Source organism: Prionailurus viverrinus, chromosome A1, assembly GCF_022837055.1.
Source record: "Prionailurus viverrinus isolate Anna chromosome A1, UM_Priviv_1.0, whole genome shotgun sequence".
In the NCBI taxonomy this organism is placed as follows: Eukaryota; Metazoa; Chordata; class Mammalia; order Carnivora; family Felidae; genus Prionailurus; species Prionailurus viverrinus.
Genome location: NC_062561.1, coordinates 190,305,730 through 190,323,626, shown reverse-complemented (window position 1 = coordinate 190,323,626; position 17,897 = coordinate 190,305,730). Strand labels below are relative to the sequence as shown.

The 17,897-nt window shown below is 39.3% G+C and overlaps 1 protein-coding gene across 8 annotated transcripts in view; it reads right to left on the bottom strand.

Moving 5' to 3' along the window:
* The window catches only part of EBF1 (EBF transcription factor 1), a 389,683-nt gene that overhangs the window by 83,553 nt on the left and 288,233 nt on the right, over positions 1-17,897 (bottom strand). For 4 of the 8 annotated variants that reach the window (XM_047872937.1, XM_047873258.1, XM_047873098.1 and 1 more), the window contains exon 9: positions 15,463-15,596. In XM_047872937.1, coding sequence (XP_047728893.1) covers positions 15,463-15,596 — 134 coding nt within the window. The remainder of the gene's footprint in view (positions 1-15,462; positions 15,597-17,897) is intronic. The other 4 variants (XM_047873023.1, XM_047873338.1, XM_047873181.1 and 1 more) reach the window with 1 other exon arrangement.

The window sequence follows — 17,897 nt, the reverse complement described above, 5'->3', positions numbered from 1 at the left end:
CCTTGCCTAGCACCTTTGCTTTGTTCGTGTTACTCATTGCCTAAACATTCTCCTACTGATATTCTGCTTGTTCTCTGAGACCATATATTCTCTCTTCTAATAAGTTTTACCTGATCTTAAAATTCAGAGACAGAGTTACCTGCACCTTTATATAATTATGAGTTATATATAATTTATATAATTAAAAATTTATAAGAATCTATATCAGTATGACACTTATACTATAACACTTAATATCTGATTTTACTCTGTGCCATAAGTATTTTCTTACCCATATTTCTCTCATCAGATATAGTTCCTGAGATCGGTGACAAGGTCTAATTCATATTTGTATCTTCTAAAGTATCCAACTTAATGCTTTACCTATAGGATATTTCCAAAATATTTCTGGAATAAATACTTAACATTAATTAGGCCAGAATTCTACAGGAGGCTTGACTCCATTAGGCATAGTAATCCCCATCCATAAGCGTTCCCTGTTCTTAACCTGATAATATTTAACTCTCATTCCCTAACTAAATTGCTCTTAAAATGAGTTATCCAACTGGCTCAGCACTCAGGTCCCTGCATGAGACCACTGCTCAGATTTCATCTAAGCGGCAAAATAGAAGAGGATGTCTGAAGGTCTGTGACTCCTGTGAGAAGGAATAAGATGAAAGGAAAGAAAAAAAGGTTAAGAAAGTAACACTAAAAAAGTAGCCAACAAAAGAACAACACTAAATGTTAACAGTGTTTATTTCTGGACTGATGACATTCTATGTGATTCGTCTTCTCTCTCTCTCCCCCCCACCATCATGTGTGTGTGTGTGTGTGTGCATTTTGTGTGTTTATCTGTGTATGTGTATGCACTTGCACAGGAAATAATCATGTAAATAATTCTGGAATAAATAAATTTGTACATTCACAGGTATTACTTTTATTATGAGAAAAAATTACTAAATATAAAAAGTATAATAATACCAGTTTTTGTGCAATATGTATTACATGTAATCATATAAGAAGTAGATATACATTTGCGTGGAAAAAAGACTGAAAGGAAAATCATCAAAGTGTCCAGAGAAGTTACCACTAGATTGCAAAGTTATAGGTAATTTTATTTTTCTCTGCGTACCTCTTTGAATTCTCTAACCTCTCAACAATAAGAGTGCATTAATATTATAATCAGAAAAGCTAATTTTTAAGTGTGGCATTCTGACGAAAAAATACACACAGTCTCTGCAAGGCCCCAGGAGAGGCTGCCAGCACACCAAAGACATGAGGCAGCAGTGACCATGCTCCTTCCAAGCTGCTGGTGTGAGCATCGTCTCTTTCCAGACTCAGAGAACTAGAGCCCAGGCGTCCTGTGCTGGTTGGCCAGGTGAAGCACCCTTGTGGTGAGAGATGGAGCGCACACCCAGGGCAAGTGGACGGGGCCTGTCCTCCACAGAAGTGTAAGAAACAGGAGAGAGGAGGGGTGTCTGGGTGGCTCAGTTGGTTAAGGCTCCGACTTCAGCTCAGGTCATGATCTCACAGCTTGTGAGTTTGAGCTCCGCGTCAAACCCCACGCCGGGCTCTGTCACTGACAGCTCAGAGCCTGGAGCCTGAATCCAATTCTCTTTCTCCCTCTCTCTCTGCCCCTCTCCTGGTTGTGCTCTGTCTGTCTCTCTCTCTCTCTCTCAAAAATAAACTTATAAATAAATAAATGAGAAAGAAAGAAAGAAAGAAAGAAAGAAAGAAAGAAAGAAAGAAAGAAGGAAAGAAAGAAAGAAAGAAACAGGAAAGAGGAGCACTTCTGCAGATAAAGGGAGGGTTGTGGAGGGTGCAGGGAGGTGGATACAAACCTCCAAAGAGGCAGTCTGAAATTTCTGGAAGCCCAGAAGAAGAGTATGGGAGAGAACAATTCTCTAAGTAGTTTTTATAAAAGCCTCTTGCAGGATCAAAAGTCCCACCCCCGTGGTAGGTAAAGGAGAGTACCCAGTATTTTAAAACATTAATGGAAACATGTTGCAGAATTCTGGGTAAAAAGGTCAAGTCTTCAGTATTGCTGTCCTCTCTGAGAGCCAGTAGCACTTCTCGCTCACACCTAAATGGAGGACAGTGGTGACCTTGACAGTGGCTTCTGCAACAGTGGCCTTTTGCTGTCATCTAACTCAGTGCCAAGTGTTGTGCAAGGCTCCTTCAGTGATTTCTGTCCGGCAGCATTAGGGGCAGGGATGGGCATTAGCTGGCTCACAAATGTAGAAGATGAGTTTCAGGCAAGTTAAGAAATAGGCCCAAGGAGTGGCAAGTGTTTCTGACTGATGGTCACCATTGTACAACCACAACTGTCCCTCCCGACTACTGCTTATGGTTTCGCCGTAATTGTTGTTATGTGCAATTTTCACCCTGTCTCTGCTGTTGACAGGATGGAAATGGTCCTCAGCTCCTCCTACATCCTCAAAGGTTCTGGGAACATAGTAGGTACTCAGAATAGCCTTTTTCGTTGTTGAGAAACTGGCTGAGAATTATTTCTCAGCAAAACAGGAAAGAAAAATTCCAAGATAAGCCTTTATGCGTGTTTTCTAACCAATGGGACTATATGAAATGAATGCAACTTGAAGTTCCAAGCCACAAAGCCAAAAAAATAACTGGGATTACTAGAAAGCATACTAGTGATTTTTCCTTACTAACCTTAGGACTTAATATTTTGGCCATTTGGGCCTGAATCACTTTTGACACACACACACACACACACACACACACACAAAAAATGTCCAAACAGCAAAGACTTAAAGAGGAGGGGTAAAAAAAACCAGGCAAGGCAACATTTCTTCTCCGGAGAAATAATTAATACTCATGACAAGAAAAAGCCTAAAGTGGGGTCTGGCACAGTGGTCTTTACATGTTACCCACTCAAGGTTCTAACATAGGCTGGCCCATCTGCGTATGGGCCCATTGTCACTCTCTGTGCCTCAAGTTTATTCATCTCACACTGCACTGGCCTATCTGCTCTGTGGGAGTACTTATAATAATGTTAAATATGCTTTGTGTTTGGGTAGCACTTCTCTAGGGACCCTAAAGCACTTTCTAGATTAATTTTTTAATTTATGTATTAATAATTCTCACAGCATTCGCCCTCCTCCTCAATTAGGATAATAATATCCATCTCTTTTGAGATAGGCAGGGGGTGCTGAGTGATGGACATAGAGCAGACATTTAAATAAGAAAACTGTAGCATAAAAGCATAATTAAAGCTCCAAAACCAAATTGACTAAGGATTTTAAAGAGACACCACAGTAGTAGTGACCAAACAAGCAAACTTGTTTTTCCTCCACTCTGGAACATCTATCTTTCTATAGTTAAATATGGCATTTTAAAAATATCGTTTTCAGGAGTTCCTAAAGGAAGCTGAAATATGAAAAGTGTATATTCATGGCGACCGTGCTGGCTGAACCTCTGTATTATATCCCTATTCCCCTGCAGTGGACACAACATAAATCAGGGGGTGCCATCTTCTCCTGAGTTCCTCAGTGTATTCTGCTTGTTCCCTAATCAGAGTTCTCTGGGTTTTGTAACACAGATTGTTTCATTCCCAAGAATTGCCTGTCTCAAAGGCAGTATATGATTTCTCAGAGAACGTGAGAGAAAGCCAGTGGAGGCATTTACTGTTTCACAAACATTCTGGTTTCCCTTTGTCCTTTCAAGAAAATAACTTTAAACCAATGTTTAACAAAATATGTTGGGTCACATGAATTCCCAAAGATAAACTTTATGTATGAATGTCAGAGGAGACTTGAAACTAAAGTCTCGGGAACTGAGTTAAATATGGGATTTAAAACCTAGCTTTTGAAGAGTCAGCAGTACTCTTCGCAGTGTCTGAAATTTCTCTCATGCATAGAGCTAGACACAGATACACAGTAGAAAGATGTAGACACATTTTCCTATTTATTGTCTGCATCACCCAACTAGAATGTAAGCCCCATGAGGATATGCACTTTGTCCTCCTTGTTTTCACTACTATGTTTCCAGTTTTAATAGTGCCTCAATAATACTTGCTGAACATTGAATGAATAAATACTGTAATGCTATTAACTACCACTAATAACTTTGGGTAAAGAGTCAATAAAGTCACTTGTGAATCTATGAAGAAGAAATAATACTACTCCATTCAAAAAACTTTTCACTGAAAAATTCTGTTACTTTAATCCTCCCCCTCCCCCCCCCAAAAAAACTTCAAGCTTCCTGGTATCCTAATTGAGCATTCATAAAAATATACTATCTAATTCTTCTGACCGAAAAACTAACCAGGTCCCTAAATCAATGCAGTTAATTGTATAAAACAAAACAGCAACAAGATCATATTTCAAAATAACAGATTTGGGAGAAAAAAGGCTAAAATAAATACATTATACTTGAACTACCTTTGGTTTTGTGGGTTGATTTATTTATTTATTTTTCAGTAATTTCTTTTTTAAATAAACTTTCTCTAGCTCTTTCCCAGGATGTAAATCTTGTGCCAACTGGGCCCCATTAAAGACTGGATTCCATCCTGACCATCTGGGAGCTGGAAAAGCATTGGTGAGTTCCTGAGGTCCAGAGTATTCCAGAAGGAGAGGACTGGACACCAGTAACGCCAGCCCCTGTGGTTTGAAACTACACAATGAGCTCTTTCTCAAGGTTTGTTTTTCTAAATTCAGTTAAGAAGGAACATCATTCCCTACTCGGGCCTGGCTTAGGGTCCAGGGTTGCTGCTTGTTTGTTTGAAAATTAAAATATAAAAGAAAAAGCAAATCCAGATACATTTATGGGAGAGACTAAATGTTTGTTATCAAAGCTGGTGGTTGGCAAGGCAGAATATTTGCCTATGGAGTCAGGAAAGAAAAATATAAAAGCCAAAAGACTGTTAGATGGGGTAGCAGGGAAGGAACCCACCTTTTTAAGGTCTTTGAAAGTTCTAAGAAAAGGATATCAAAGCTATAAGCTACTAAACAGAGATTTGTTTTAACACTTATTTGATGGTATAGGTCACATTTGCATATTGTATACACTGATACTTGCACATATATTCAGTAATTCCTCATTCAACATGTCCCTTCAAGAAGTGAGCTCCACAGAAAACCAGAGCCAAACCCCTTTTAATAGCATGCCACGACAGCTGCTTTCACTGGAAATCTTCAGAAGATGCATTACACCCGTCTTGCTGTTTTAGAGAGAATATATTGAATATAATTGCCATCTCTGTCTTGATGACTCAGGGCCACTGTCATTATGAACAGTCATTAATGTGCCACACAGTAATATAGTTCTGCGTCTGCTTTTTAGGTTTTCCACTTCTGCCCTTCACATTAGGCTGTCATTTCTGCTGTCACTGAGCCTGCTTCTAACAACCTGCCTTTAGTTCGCTCCTTCTAACTTGCTGTGACCTGGGAAAACTGATGATAGTTTATTAAAAATTACTGCTCTGGTTACCCCTAAGTGTGTTATTTTCTGTATTTACTTCTTTCTTTCTTTTTTTTTTTAATGTTTATTTATTTTTGAAACAGAGAGAGACAGACCATGAACAGGGGAGGGTCAGAGAGAGGGAGACACAGAATCTGAAACAGGCTCCAGGCTCTGAGCTGTCAGCACACAGCCCGACATGGGGCTCGAAGTCAGGGACCCCGAGATCATGACCTGAGCCGAAGTCGGCCGCTTAACCGACTGAGCCACCCAGGCGCCCCTGTTTTTTTTTTTTTAAGTAAGGTTATGTAACAGTTTTTCTGGATAAGTGAGGTTTTACTACATTCTTATTGAATGGCTAAAAGATGACCCTGGACTAACACAGATTTTGGTTCAAGTCTAAGCTTTGCAAATTACTAGCTGTGGAACCTTTGGAAAGTCACTCAACCTCTCTGGCATTCAGTTTCATTATCTGAGAAAAAAGTAGGACAGGGGTGGGGGCTAGCAATCTAATTAATCTAAGGATTATTTGACATAATGCTTATAATGAGTTTCGGAGAAGGTCTCACTGATACCAATCACTTAGAAAGTGTTAGTGTTGGGGCACCTGGGTGGCATAGTTGGTTAAGTGTCCAACTCTTGATTTCTGCTCAGGTCATGATTTCGTGGTTCAGTTGGTGAGATCGAGCCCCACATCTGCCTCCTTGCTGTCAGCAGAACCTGCTTGGGATTCTCTCTCCCTCTCTGCCCCTTCCCCGTGTGCACGTGTGCGTGCTCTCTTTCTCTCTCTCTCAATAAATAAACAAACTTTAAGAAAAAGAAAGTGTTAGTTTTATTATTACTTAACCCTCACCATAACCAACAGATTCACACTAAGGTATTTAAGTGCATCCTTATTGCACAATACATCTAAATATAAACTACCTAATCACACACACATTAAGAAAAACTAAACTGCAATCTATCTATCTGGTACTGACACTTTGAAGCATCACTGAATACAACAGTTGCTAATAAGAAGCATTTGTCTGAACGAACGAATGAATGAATGAATGGTGTCACCCAACAGTATTTTATACAAATTAATGCCTCTGACATGTAAAGATCTGTGCTAAACACTGTGTGAGATTAAGCTGAATTTAGCATGGATCCTGCCTTATGGGAAAGAACATCCCCTTAAATCACAATAATTAAAGATAGAAAGTTATAAGGAATTTAACATGGTAATGATAAGACCATGTAGGAATTTAGGATGAAGAGAAAATATTCAATATCTGAACTGTAAGGAAGATTTCACAGAAAAAAAAAGTGGCATTTTACTGGATCTTAAAGGGCAGAAGAATTTGGGCACAGAGAGGAGGGAAGAGCATTATGGAACAAGGAATGGCATAAGAAAGACAAGAGTACAGGCAGAAAAAAAATCACAATGGGTATAAGGAGCCACTAACAACTCAGTGTGACTGAAGCATAAGATGAATAGTGCACAAGGATGTTGAAAAGAAAGGTCAGAGCCTTAAGGGGGTATGCTTGAATCCAAAACTAAGGAGTTGCGGTTTTAAAAAAGAGGAAGCCAGTAAGGTTGAATAAGGAGGAAGGTTTTAGTTCAGACCAGCAGGGAGCCATTCCAGCAATTGGCTTTGAGCACACGTATGAAATGAACACAACACTGTACAGATATCCATTTTCTTTCTAAAAGTCACATGACTGCAGCCAGGTGTAAATTTTGTCTTTGATTTATGTTAAAATTAGAAAGGCATCACACTTCTGTGGTTTCCATTTTCAAGTGATAGGCACATACGGGTACTTCCTGAAAGCACTACAAACAACTAATGGACAATGTCATCTTAAAGTTGTTTTTAACCATCCCATAATTATCAACACAGAGGATAGATTTCAAGTGCCTTAGTCATTAAAAGTAAAAATATGGACTAAAGCTTTTTTAGGAATAAGGTGAGCATGGTTGTAACTATGTAACTACATTAAAGAGCCCATTAGAGTATTTTAAATCTGTTTTCTAAATATGCTGGCTCATTTCAAAATGATTCCCCATAAAATAACTTGGGCTTGAAAGGTGTTCTTCAAAGTCACATTCAAAGTTTAATGCAACTGGTTCAGACTGCTCCTTTTATTCCTTACAAATAAAGTATAATTTTACATTAAGCATCTTCTACTTAATAGGTGATCAGTAAGTAGAAGTCGCACACAGACTTGGCAACTTATATATTCAGGAAAAGTAGGAAGCCATTAATTATTTTAAATCCATGCACTTTATCAATCTTGAATTAAACTTATACATGTAAGCCTCAATATATGTAAAATAAATGACAGCATTTATATATCATATTCACATTATGAAATTTTGAAAGATTATTTGTGATCATGTCTTTCTCTACCTTTCTTAATTTTATTTTTTAAATTTTATTTGAGAGAGAGAGAGAGAGATTAAGTGGGGGAGAGGGTCAAAGGAAGAGAAAGAGAGAGAGAGAGGGAGGGAGGGAGGGAGGGAGGAAGACAGATTCTTACTCAGGTTCCACCCTCAGCAAGGAGCCTGATGCAGTGCTTAATCTCACGACTGTGACATCATGACCTCAGCTGCAATCAAGAGTCAGATGCTTAACAAACTGAGCCACACAAGCACCCCTCTTAATTTTATTTTTGATTTGAATGGAATTGTATTGCATAAAAATGTGATATAAATAATAGTCATTAGAGTGTCAATGCCATCATGTATAAAATTTGGGAGGGTTTGGTAAATATAAGGAAGTTTATTAAAAGACTAAGGAGAAATCATGAGAAAAGCTGGCACAAGAGAAAGCTGAATCAGGGGTGAGGTTGGTGTCTGGAGAACAGGGATATAACCCCAGCACTAAGTAGTAGCTAATGTGTTCCCAGGACAAGTCACTGTATGGCTTTGGAGCTTCTTTTTCTGCATTTCCAATAAACAGCTACACTTGATGACTGGAAATGTTCCTCAAAGCCCTCAAAATTTTGTGACTCTAAATGTGGTTCAGTAAAAATCAAGGCCAAACAAATAGGCCTGGGAAACTTCCAGTGGGAACACGTATGAGTTGTAGCCATTCATTCTTTAATGTCACAGAGGAGCAAATGGTATATTTATTTACAATCCTTCCTCTGAGCTATGTGTACAAACGATAATTGAAAGTAGAGATAGGAAGAAAGAAAGACATCAGGAACTGCATTTAAAACCTTGTTTTCCAACTTTTGGATTAAAGTAGGAAATCATTTCTCAGCCCCAAACTGCCATTTATTTACTTAACTATATTCACCCATTAGGTTCCCTCCCCTGCCCCTACAGAAGTCTCTTTTGACTTCTCCCTATCTCTAGGAATGTAGTTGAAGAAAACATTTGTCTGGATGAAAAAGACAACGCATAGCCCCTGTGTGAGGCTCATTGGTTCACACAGTGATGAAACTCTGAGCTTCTCCATCTGAGCTAAGTGGTCCTGGCAATCTTTAAATATAACTGTCCTGCAAAATCACATGGCATCTAATGCCAAGTGTGCAGTGACTAAAACCAGATGCAAAATATGAGAGAAATTCTGTTCAAAGCCTGCTGCATTGAAGAATAATGGCTCTACACATTCCTGGTCTAATCTGAATAATACTCTGCAAATATTTCAGATGATTTTCTCACATCTACCCCAGACCAATCACTTTGACTGGATTTCATGATTTTACTTGATTAACATGAAACCCATCCATGACTAATATATCCTCTTATAAGGTGATCCCTGAAAAAAGGTTCTGTGGTCACAAAAGTTTGGGACATGTCATATACTTTATCTTAGGTGTTCTCAGTGCATGTCAGTATCTCAAAATCTTTGCAAAGTCCTAGAACAAGGAGCAGTTGAATTTATTTGACTCAGCATTTCCCAAACCTACTCCCTCCCTCATCTCCCATGGGGAACCTGTTGATATCCCAGATAATTGATGTATTCCATAGAACTATCTGGAAAGTAAACTAGACCGACGTTGTAGTATAGGCTCAGGTTTATATCAGATACCAGAACCTGAAGTGTAGACAGTAAAAATATTGACTAAAGATATATCAATAGGGAGATCCAATTTTGTGGCTAATTAAATGGTTTTGATGAAGTTCAATGAATCCTTTTGCAAATAAACATGATATTTGTATATTGTCAGTGTGTTGTAAAAGTAAAGCACACTAGTGAAGAAAAGAAGCTACTTGCTACCCATTATCATTGTGCTTCTTTGAGGGGACTTTCAAGAGAGTGAACTCTAGATAAAAGGAATTACAATATTGTAGCTGATTTCAAAGAGGATTTAGTCTAAGCCTCTCATCTTCAGATGGGGAAACTAAAGCCAAATGACCAACCCTGACTAAAATCTAGATTGTCTGACTGAGCAATAGAAGGACTGCAATTAATACTCAAGCCTCCTGACTGGCTCCTTGTCTGCTGCCACTCATGCAATCTACACCTTTGCTTCGATCACTGTTTACATGAAGTTCCCTCCATCTTCTGCTCCTCACCAGTCTCCTGTGTACTTTCTTTACAGGTATCTTAAATACCTTACACTGTATAAACTCTCCCAGAGATTTGAGTGATTAAATCAACAGATTGTCAGAACCTAAAATGCCTAGCACAGAGATCCATCTGTATATAGTAGGAGCCTGACTGGTTATTTGAACAGTCTACTTCTGTCTATACCACTCTCTGTGCCTTCTAGAACCTTGCCTTGAATTTTGAACTACAAATTTAATATTCGTTTATAAAAATATTTGTTTCATGGGAGCAAGTTGCCATTCCAAATAAAACATCAGATCCCACAAAGCCTAATTTTGATCACCCATAGTACCTATTCCAGTGGTAGACACCAACAGGAAAGCCAAACAGTACTCATTGCTTAGAAATTAGAAGAGTTCATAGGGTGCCTGGGTGGCTAAGTTGGCTAAGCATCTGACTTTGGCTCAAGTCATGATCTCATGGTTCCTGAGTTCAAGCCCCGCATCAGGCTCTCTGCTATCAGTACAGAGCCCACTTTGGATCCTCTGTCTCCCTCTCCCTCTGCCCTCCTCTGCTTGCAAGTATATGTTCTCTCTCTCTCTCTCTCTCTCTCTCTCTCACAAATAATAAACATTAAAAAAAAGAAATTAGAGGAGTTCAGGAGATATTAAAGTGACTATTAGTTCTATAACCCAGTAGCAGGAACCCCTCCCCTCCTCCAAATCATATGTTAATGGAAAAGCAAAAACAACCAAGTATATCTCTGATCAAGAAAAAACTCAAAGGGTGCCTGGGTGGCTCAGTCGGTTAAGCGTCCGACTTCGGCTCAGGTCATGATCTCACGGTCCGCGAGTTCGAGCCCCGCGTCGGGCTCTGTGCTGACAGCTCCGAGCCTGGAGCCTGTTTCAGATTCTGTGTCTCCCTCTCTCTCTGCCCCTCCCCTGTTCATGCTCTGTCTCTCTCTGTCTCAAAAAAAAATAAACGTTAAAAAAAAAAAAAAGAAAAAGAAAAAACTCAACACATATTAATCATGAGCACACATCAACCCTGTTGATTTTCCTGGATTTATATATAAAACACTACAAAGACCAATTTTTTGGTTAAGTCTTTTGGGTAGAGGCAGAATAAGAAGCATAAGAGTATCAATATAATATTTTGCTCTGTAGAAAGAATAAGGAAGAATAACAAATATGGTAAACCAAATTCACAAGAAAGCCATGTAGTTCACCCCAAACTTGGGAACTCACAGAAGGCAGCCCTGAGTTAGGAGCAATGGAGTGCCACCTTTCTTTTTCCCAACCTTCAGGGGGCAATCAGCAAGCTAAACTGAACTACTCATTTGCAAAAGATTGGGTTGGTAGGGAAAGAGCACAGATGAGGGGAAATTAAGCCAGCCCTATTTTCTCTCATTCTTTTTAAAATTCTTTAGCTAAAAAAAGACTCCAAATAATAGCATCAGCTGCTAATCTAAAATGTTATCTGCTTGTCCTGGCCCACCAGTCTGCTCCCTGAGTGCTTTGGGCTATAGAGTGAGGAAACGGAGAAGAGATAAAGTCTGCTTAAAATTGGAAGTATCAGATCTTAGAGGTGGCATAACCTCAAGAGATCATGTGGCCAGGGAATGAAAACCTGGGTAGATAGGAGTCCTATCTAGAGATGAGGCCCAAACAGGTTAACTGTCTTACCTAAGGTCTCTTACATAGACAAGGGAAGAGGTTGTCTTCTGCCCCTAACACAAGGCATGTATTCTTCACAGGGAAAAATCCTTCCTAGAAGCCGATGGCTCCACCTTCAAGCCTATACAACTAAAAAATGAAGGGACTGCTCTAACCTCTCTGTATCCCAAGTCCACCTTAACCTGGAAGGTGATAATAACTGTTAAGATACTCCCCACACATACTGCAGTACAACGCATTAATGGCAATGATGAGCATTACACCCTTGTCTGATGTGGTAAAACAGTAGGGTAACAATTTTGGTGTAGGCTAAATCATGGACAGCTAAGAAGGTGAGCCCTGGGGGTATCTGGGTTGCTCAGTTGGTTGAGTGTCCAACTCTTGATTTCGGCTCCAGTAATGATCCCAGGGTCACAGGATCAAGCACCCCTTTGGGCTCCATGCTGAGCGTGGAGGCTGCTTAACATTATCTCTCTCTCTCTTCCTCTGCTTCTCTCCTACCCCACTCTCTCTCAAAACAAAAAGATTAAAAGGCATATCTCTAGATTTAGAGACGATTATGCTTAAAAGAAAAAAAAAAAGAAAAAGAAAGTGAACCCTGGAGTCAGACTGGTTCAAATCCCATCTCTACCATTCGATAACTGAACAGCTTACTTAACTTCCCAAGCCTCAATTTCCTCATCAGTAAAATGAGAACAGCATGGTATACAGATGTTACGAGGCTTGAACGAGAGCCATGCCAAATACTCAGCACATAGTACCTGGCAGCAACTAAGTGCTCAGTGAATGTTAGCTAATATTAGTCATACTCTACACGTTTTTCCACAGATCTTTCAGAGATATCCTCTCTTAAATATTCACAGCATTGAGTTCTGATTGTATCCAGTGGAAGCCTGTAGAAATGGCCCCAGCACTGTCTGATATTTTTTGCCTCTACCAAAATGAAAGGCATTTATGTAACGTTATGGGATTAAAAGTAACCACCACAGTCACTATTACTATTGCTACTATTGCTATTACTACTACTTCTACTACCATACTTGGATTACTATGGGTGTTTTGTTCTCTCTCCTATTTCTGTCCTTCTTCCTTTTGGTAAGACTCCACTTTCTCTATCGGTACCTTTGGCTTTTATTTCCTCTGTAAAAACATACACAATATTACAAATGCCACCTCTAGCGCCGTCGGTCTGTGTGATAATGGGCAAGTTTCTTAAACCTCTCTGACACTCGTTTCACTCATATATATCTAACACAGGGATATCACGAGGATCAAATAAAATAATACCCATAAAGTGCCTACACATGATAAAACCCTTAGTAAATGTGAGCTACTTCTCTTTATTATACAATGGATTTTTGGATTTGAGGCAGTACCAAATTCTCTCCCTCCGCTAAAAGAGAGAGAACATCACGTCTTTCAAATAGCCTGTATGAAAATGTAAATATAGTTTAGAATATTTACAAAAAGTTCACCTCTGCAAGGCTCATTTTCCTGAATGTCAAGACTATTACAATAGCAACCCAAATTAGAGTCCTCCATTCAGACACCCAATTGCTAATGCTGCAGAGGATTTACTTATTTTGAAAGAATATCTACATTTTGGAAACCATCTGGTAGGTTTCCACTGGGAAAGAGTCATAGTTGATTTATGGCATGCTCACACATGAGAGCAGTTTGGGAGGAGGAGGTGGGCAAAGAAGGAGCATGCACGCCCCACCCTCACCTCCTAGCTGGACTCCTAAGATTCATTGTGAGAGGCTTCTGGTACATGCAAGCCAGTGGCAGTGGAGGGACTGAGGAAGAAGGACAAAGTTTCATGACTTGCATTGATTTTGTTATATGGAAACAGATCCTTTAAAGTAATTCAGATAAATCTAAATTAGAATTTAACCTTCCTTATCTGTTCTCAAAAGAGGGCAAGAATATGGAGGAACAGAAAGAAAACACAAGGGCCTTGGCTGGGAACAAGGTGGGAGTACAAATAATGATTTCCTGATATGTCAAAGTCCTTGTTCCATAACCAATGCAATGTTGGGCTAAGACAACACCAACTTTTAAAGGAAGCTTCAGACTAACCCACCTTATTCTCAGAGGTTCAATAAGACTTACTGCCAGTTCTCAGGCCTCACTTTGACTACCGTAATATAGAGCAAGAAGTCCATATTATATTTATTCTTCCCCTCTCCCAACTTCAATGATAAGCAACAGAATGAGGGATAGAAAGGGATGAAGATATAACCCACAACTTGCCAGAAGCTGTCTTTGTGAGGACTGCTGTCTCCAGCAGGGATGAAGGCACCAGACCAGCGGCAAAACATGCCTGTATGTGATGCTTCTAATTTTACAACCCAATGGTTCTAACAAAGAATGGGGTGCAGTCGTCAGCTAAAGCTCAGTCCACCTTTCATGCCGGGAATGTTCCAACTTGGACAACAATTAGTATGGTGGACTGAAAAGCCCATCTCTGATTCAGTTTTACGAGAGCTTTGATTCTCTGGCCAAGTGCATACCGCTACTCGGCAGCATGGGAAATACAAAAGCAGTGGCAGTACAGGCTGGCAAGGGGCTGGCCTGAGCGGGTTACTGCCAGGGAGAAGTGCACATAGAAGACTTAAAAAGGACAGGCTCCAGTTGGAAAGATAAACATGTTCAACTATCACAGTCTTAACTCTGCTCACCTCTATGGCCCACCTAGAGAGAAAACACAAAGTATCTAGATAGGCTGAACAGTGGCGTCATGGTAGGACAGCTAGAAATGGAAATAAAAAGTCAGAGTTCTAGCTCCAGTTCTGCTGCTGACTTCTTTGTGTGGCTACATACGTATGAGCCATGCTTCATGGGCTCTGGGCAGCTGCTTCGGGGTTTTGTAAGCGTTATCTCTAAGCCTTAATACCTTTATTAAGAAAAGATACATGCTAAGAGTATCTACCCCATGGCACAGAGGGAATATTGAGATGATCTACGTCAAGCACTGAGCACACAGCCTAGTGTACAATAAGTCCCAGAAAAGTTCAGTGGTTCACACGACTGTCTGTAAAGCAAGCAGGATGAATGAGCTCAGTGGTACCTTATAGCCCTAGCATGGATTTTATTCTAAACTTTGGGGAAGTGAAAGAGAAAGAGCTCTGGGCATGCTATTCAAGAAATCTAGGCCCAGAATATAGAAAGCAAAGGCAAGTTTTCCATGCCATCTCTATAATGGTGAGGTTTACATTTTATAGTCTTGAGTTAACATTGATTATTGCCAGAAAAGTCAACTGGCAGGTTAAAATAATGATCACAGTGCTTAGAAAGCACTACGCACACAGAACAAAGTCATTTTCATGTGGCTGCAGTCACATACTGGGAGGCCTGTGAGCTGTAAATTCCTGGGCCTGGATAAAGTCTTTGGTTCTTTGAGGTTCCCCTGGTAAATCACTCACTCTTGAATGAAGAGTCACTGAATAAGTCAAGAACCACCTACACTTGGATTATTACTGTCATAGGAATGGTGTTCCTTGAAGATGGGCCTATAGCAGGCCCTGTCTACAAATATTCACGATTACTACCTTGTCAAAGTTTGAATGGGGCTTTTCCTATATATTTTGTGACTTTGCATCTCCTTTCCCATTCCCAGTACACAATAGGACCTTCACGCCACAGCTAGTCCAAGAGGACAAATGACAAAACAGAAGCTCTCCTGGTGCTTAAGGGCCAGAGGACAGAAGTCATTCCAGTAGACAGCGGTGCCTCCAGGTACACCCAACCCATGTCTCCTGGTTTCCCAGAGTTCTGTAGACCAGAGCTGGCCCACCCAGGGTGGCACTACAAAATTCTACACACTCTATTAGAAATTCAAGTGTAGACAGTATCCTCAACTAGACCAACCTATTAGATATTAATGTTCAGACAACACCTACCTCACTCCAGACCAGCATGGTACCGAATATGACCTGTAACCCATCAAAGAAATTGTCCCCTATGATGATCACAGTCGCGCCTCCCGTCGTCCATCCTTCACTCGGGCTGATGGCTTTGATACAGGGAGTAGCTGCTTTTCAACACACATGAAAAAGAGAAGGAGTCTGCTGTTAGAACCAAACTTTAATGATGGGAGACTCGAGAAAAAGAAAAAAATATATCTTTTATCTTTTCACTAACAGGAAGTCCCTCAAGATCTCAGAATTTTCTAGCTGCTTTAGGACCTAAAACCTAAGGGTGCAATTTTCAATTTTTAAAAGCATTTTTTTCATTGTTTCTATTGACATACAAATATTTTACCCAAATAATTTTCAAACATGAAATCTTATGAAATAAAACACAGAAGCAAATTTTAATTCATGAGATGTTAAAGATTAAAAAAAATTAGGTGACTTCTTGGAACACATCGGAAACATTATAGAATTGCTTCCTGATTAAACATACTTCCCAAAGTTAAATCGATAGATTTTTAGATAGCATTGCTGCCCAAAGGGAAGTGAGAAAGAGAGGAGGTTGGAGCAGGAAAACATTCTTGCTCCATGCCTTCTACCTATAACATGAACACAGCAACATTTCTCACAAAAATCATTAAGCTTTTTTTCAACAAATGACACAGACCCCATTTTATAGATGTAAAGCATGAAGGTCATTCAGGGTGAATTATGTAACCAAATAGCTGAGTCAAGGCTGAACCACAGAATGTCTCATGACCTTTGCTTTGTTGTCATTCCCAGGCATAAAACTCTAGAAAGGACTTTTTAAAAAAAATTTCATATCTCTTCTCTTTCCCTTATAAATGGCCCTTGGAGATGGGAAATAATTTGCAAATACCATGATTCTAAACAGACTGGAGGTGGTTTGTCTGATGAGTACAGCATACTTTCAATGCAATTGCTAGGCATAAATGTAATTGTAGGATTATGTTTTTGAAATCTCTCAGAGGGCACCAATGATTTTTAACTCCACAGTGCCATGCTGTTGTTCTCATGATTACTTTTATGAGCAGAAACAAAGCAAAATTCTAAAGCAAGGGAGATATTGCGCAAGGAGAGGAAACGAGACCCTTCTCTTTAATAAAAAAGTTTATTAAGTATCCAAGACTGACTTTCCAAATATTGAAGCCAACGAGAGCACCAGTTAATTTTAACGGGAAGAAGCTGGAAAAAAAAACTATTGGCCTTTGTCAAATTTGGCAAAATGTCATGCTTTAACTTTTGCAAGAAGAAAAGAAAATACTAAGCCCATCCCGGCGGGACCATCGTTCACGTGCCACCACACAAACAAGTAGAATGGATTTGATTTTGATTCAAATTCATCTTATAAAATAACACAGAGAAATTAGGAAATATCCAAACTAAACATTTCATGTTGGCTGAACTCACAGTAATGCATTTATAACTAAAACTAGGTAGTTCAGATGCCTTTTCTCTCCTTCACTTTCTCCCCAAAACAAAATAATTAATCAAGAAAATGTGAATGATTCATAACTTGAAAATTCTTGTCCAATTTTTAACACACATAAAGGTTGTGATCAATGCTCCATAGGCACAGGACTTTTTCTTAAGCAAAATTTTTTCTTTAGAAATAAAGATGTTTAAATGCATGACTGAGTACTCCCAAACCCAAGGTAGAATATTATGTATGATTTCAAGACATTTATAACAGAAAAAAAGTACATGTAACAATTATGTAGAATTCCTAAAATAAAAGCAGTTTGGAAACATGCTGGTTAATGTCTCAAAATCTCAATTCTTAATTTCTAACTCAGCATACTTAGTTGTTAAAGTAGAGCAGAAAGGGTGCCATATCTCCAGATACTTCTGAGAAGAATAGGATCTTGGTTTAACTGAACTGGTCTTGAAAGAGTCTTGCCTAATGGCAAAGTGCGAAATCTAATGGTATCATTAAATGCTACCCCTGTGACTACCTTCATAAACCACAATATAGTCTTGATGTTCATTATCTGTATTAGCTTTCTTTTAATTTTTTAAATTTTATTTTTGTAATCATGTAAGCACACTTCTCTACGTAAAGAAGTGTGCTTGCACACTTTAGACTCCTCCAGGCTTACTTAGCATTGCACAAAAGGAGGCAGAAGACTGTGTTGGATCTCTGAGAGACTCTCCTATAGCAAAGTTGTTCTGATAGTATGGCGAAGCTCGTTTTAGAGTTGACCCCCTCCCGCTTCTTTCCATTTGTTATCTGTAGGATAAAAAGGGCATGTAAGTATATATGTCTATGTGTGTTATGTGCTTTCAAACACTTCCTAAGAAAGTGATAATGTTTTCAAATTCTGTGAGCAACCAACCAGAAACAAAGCTAACTGTCAACTAGCTAAAAGAAAGAAAGATCATCAAGCCTCCAGAGACAACAT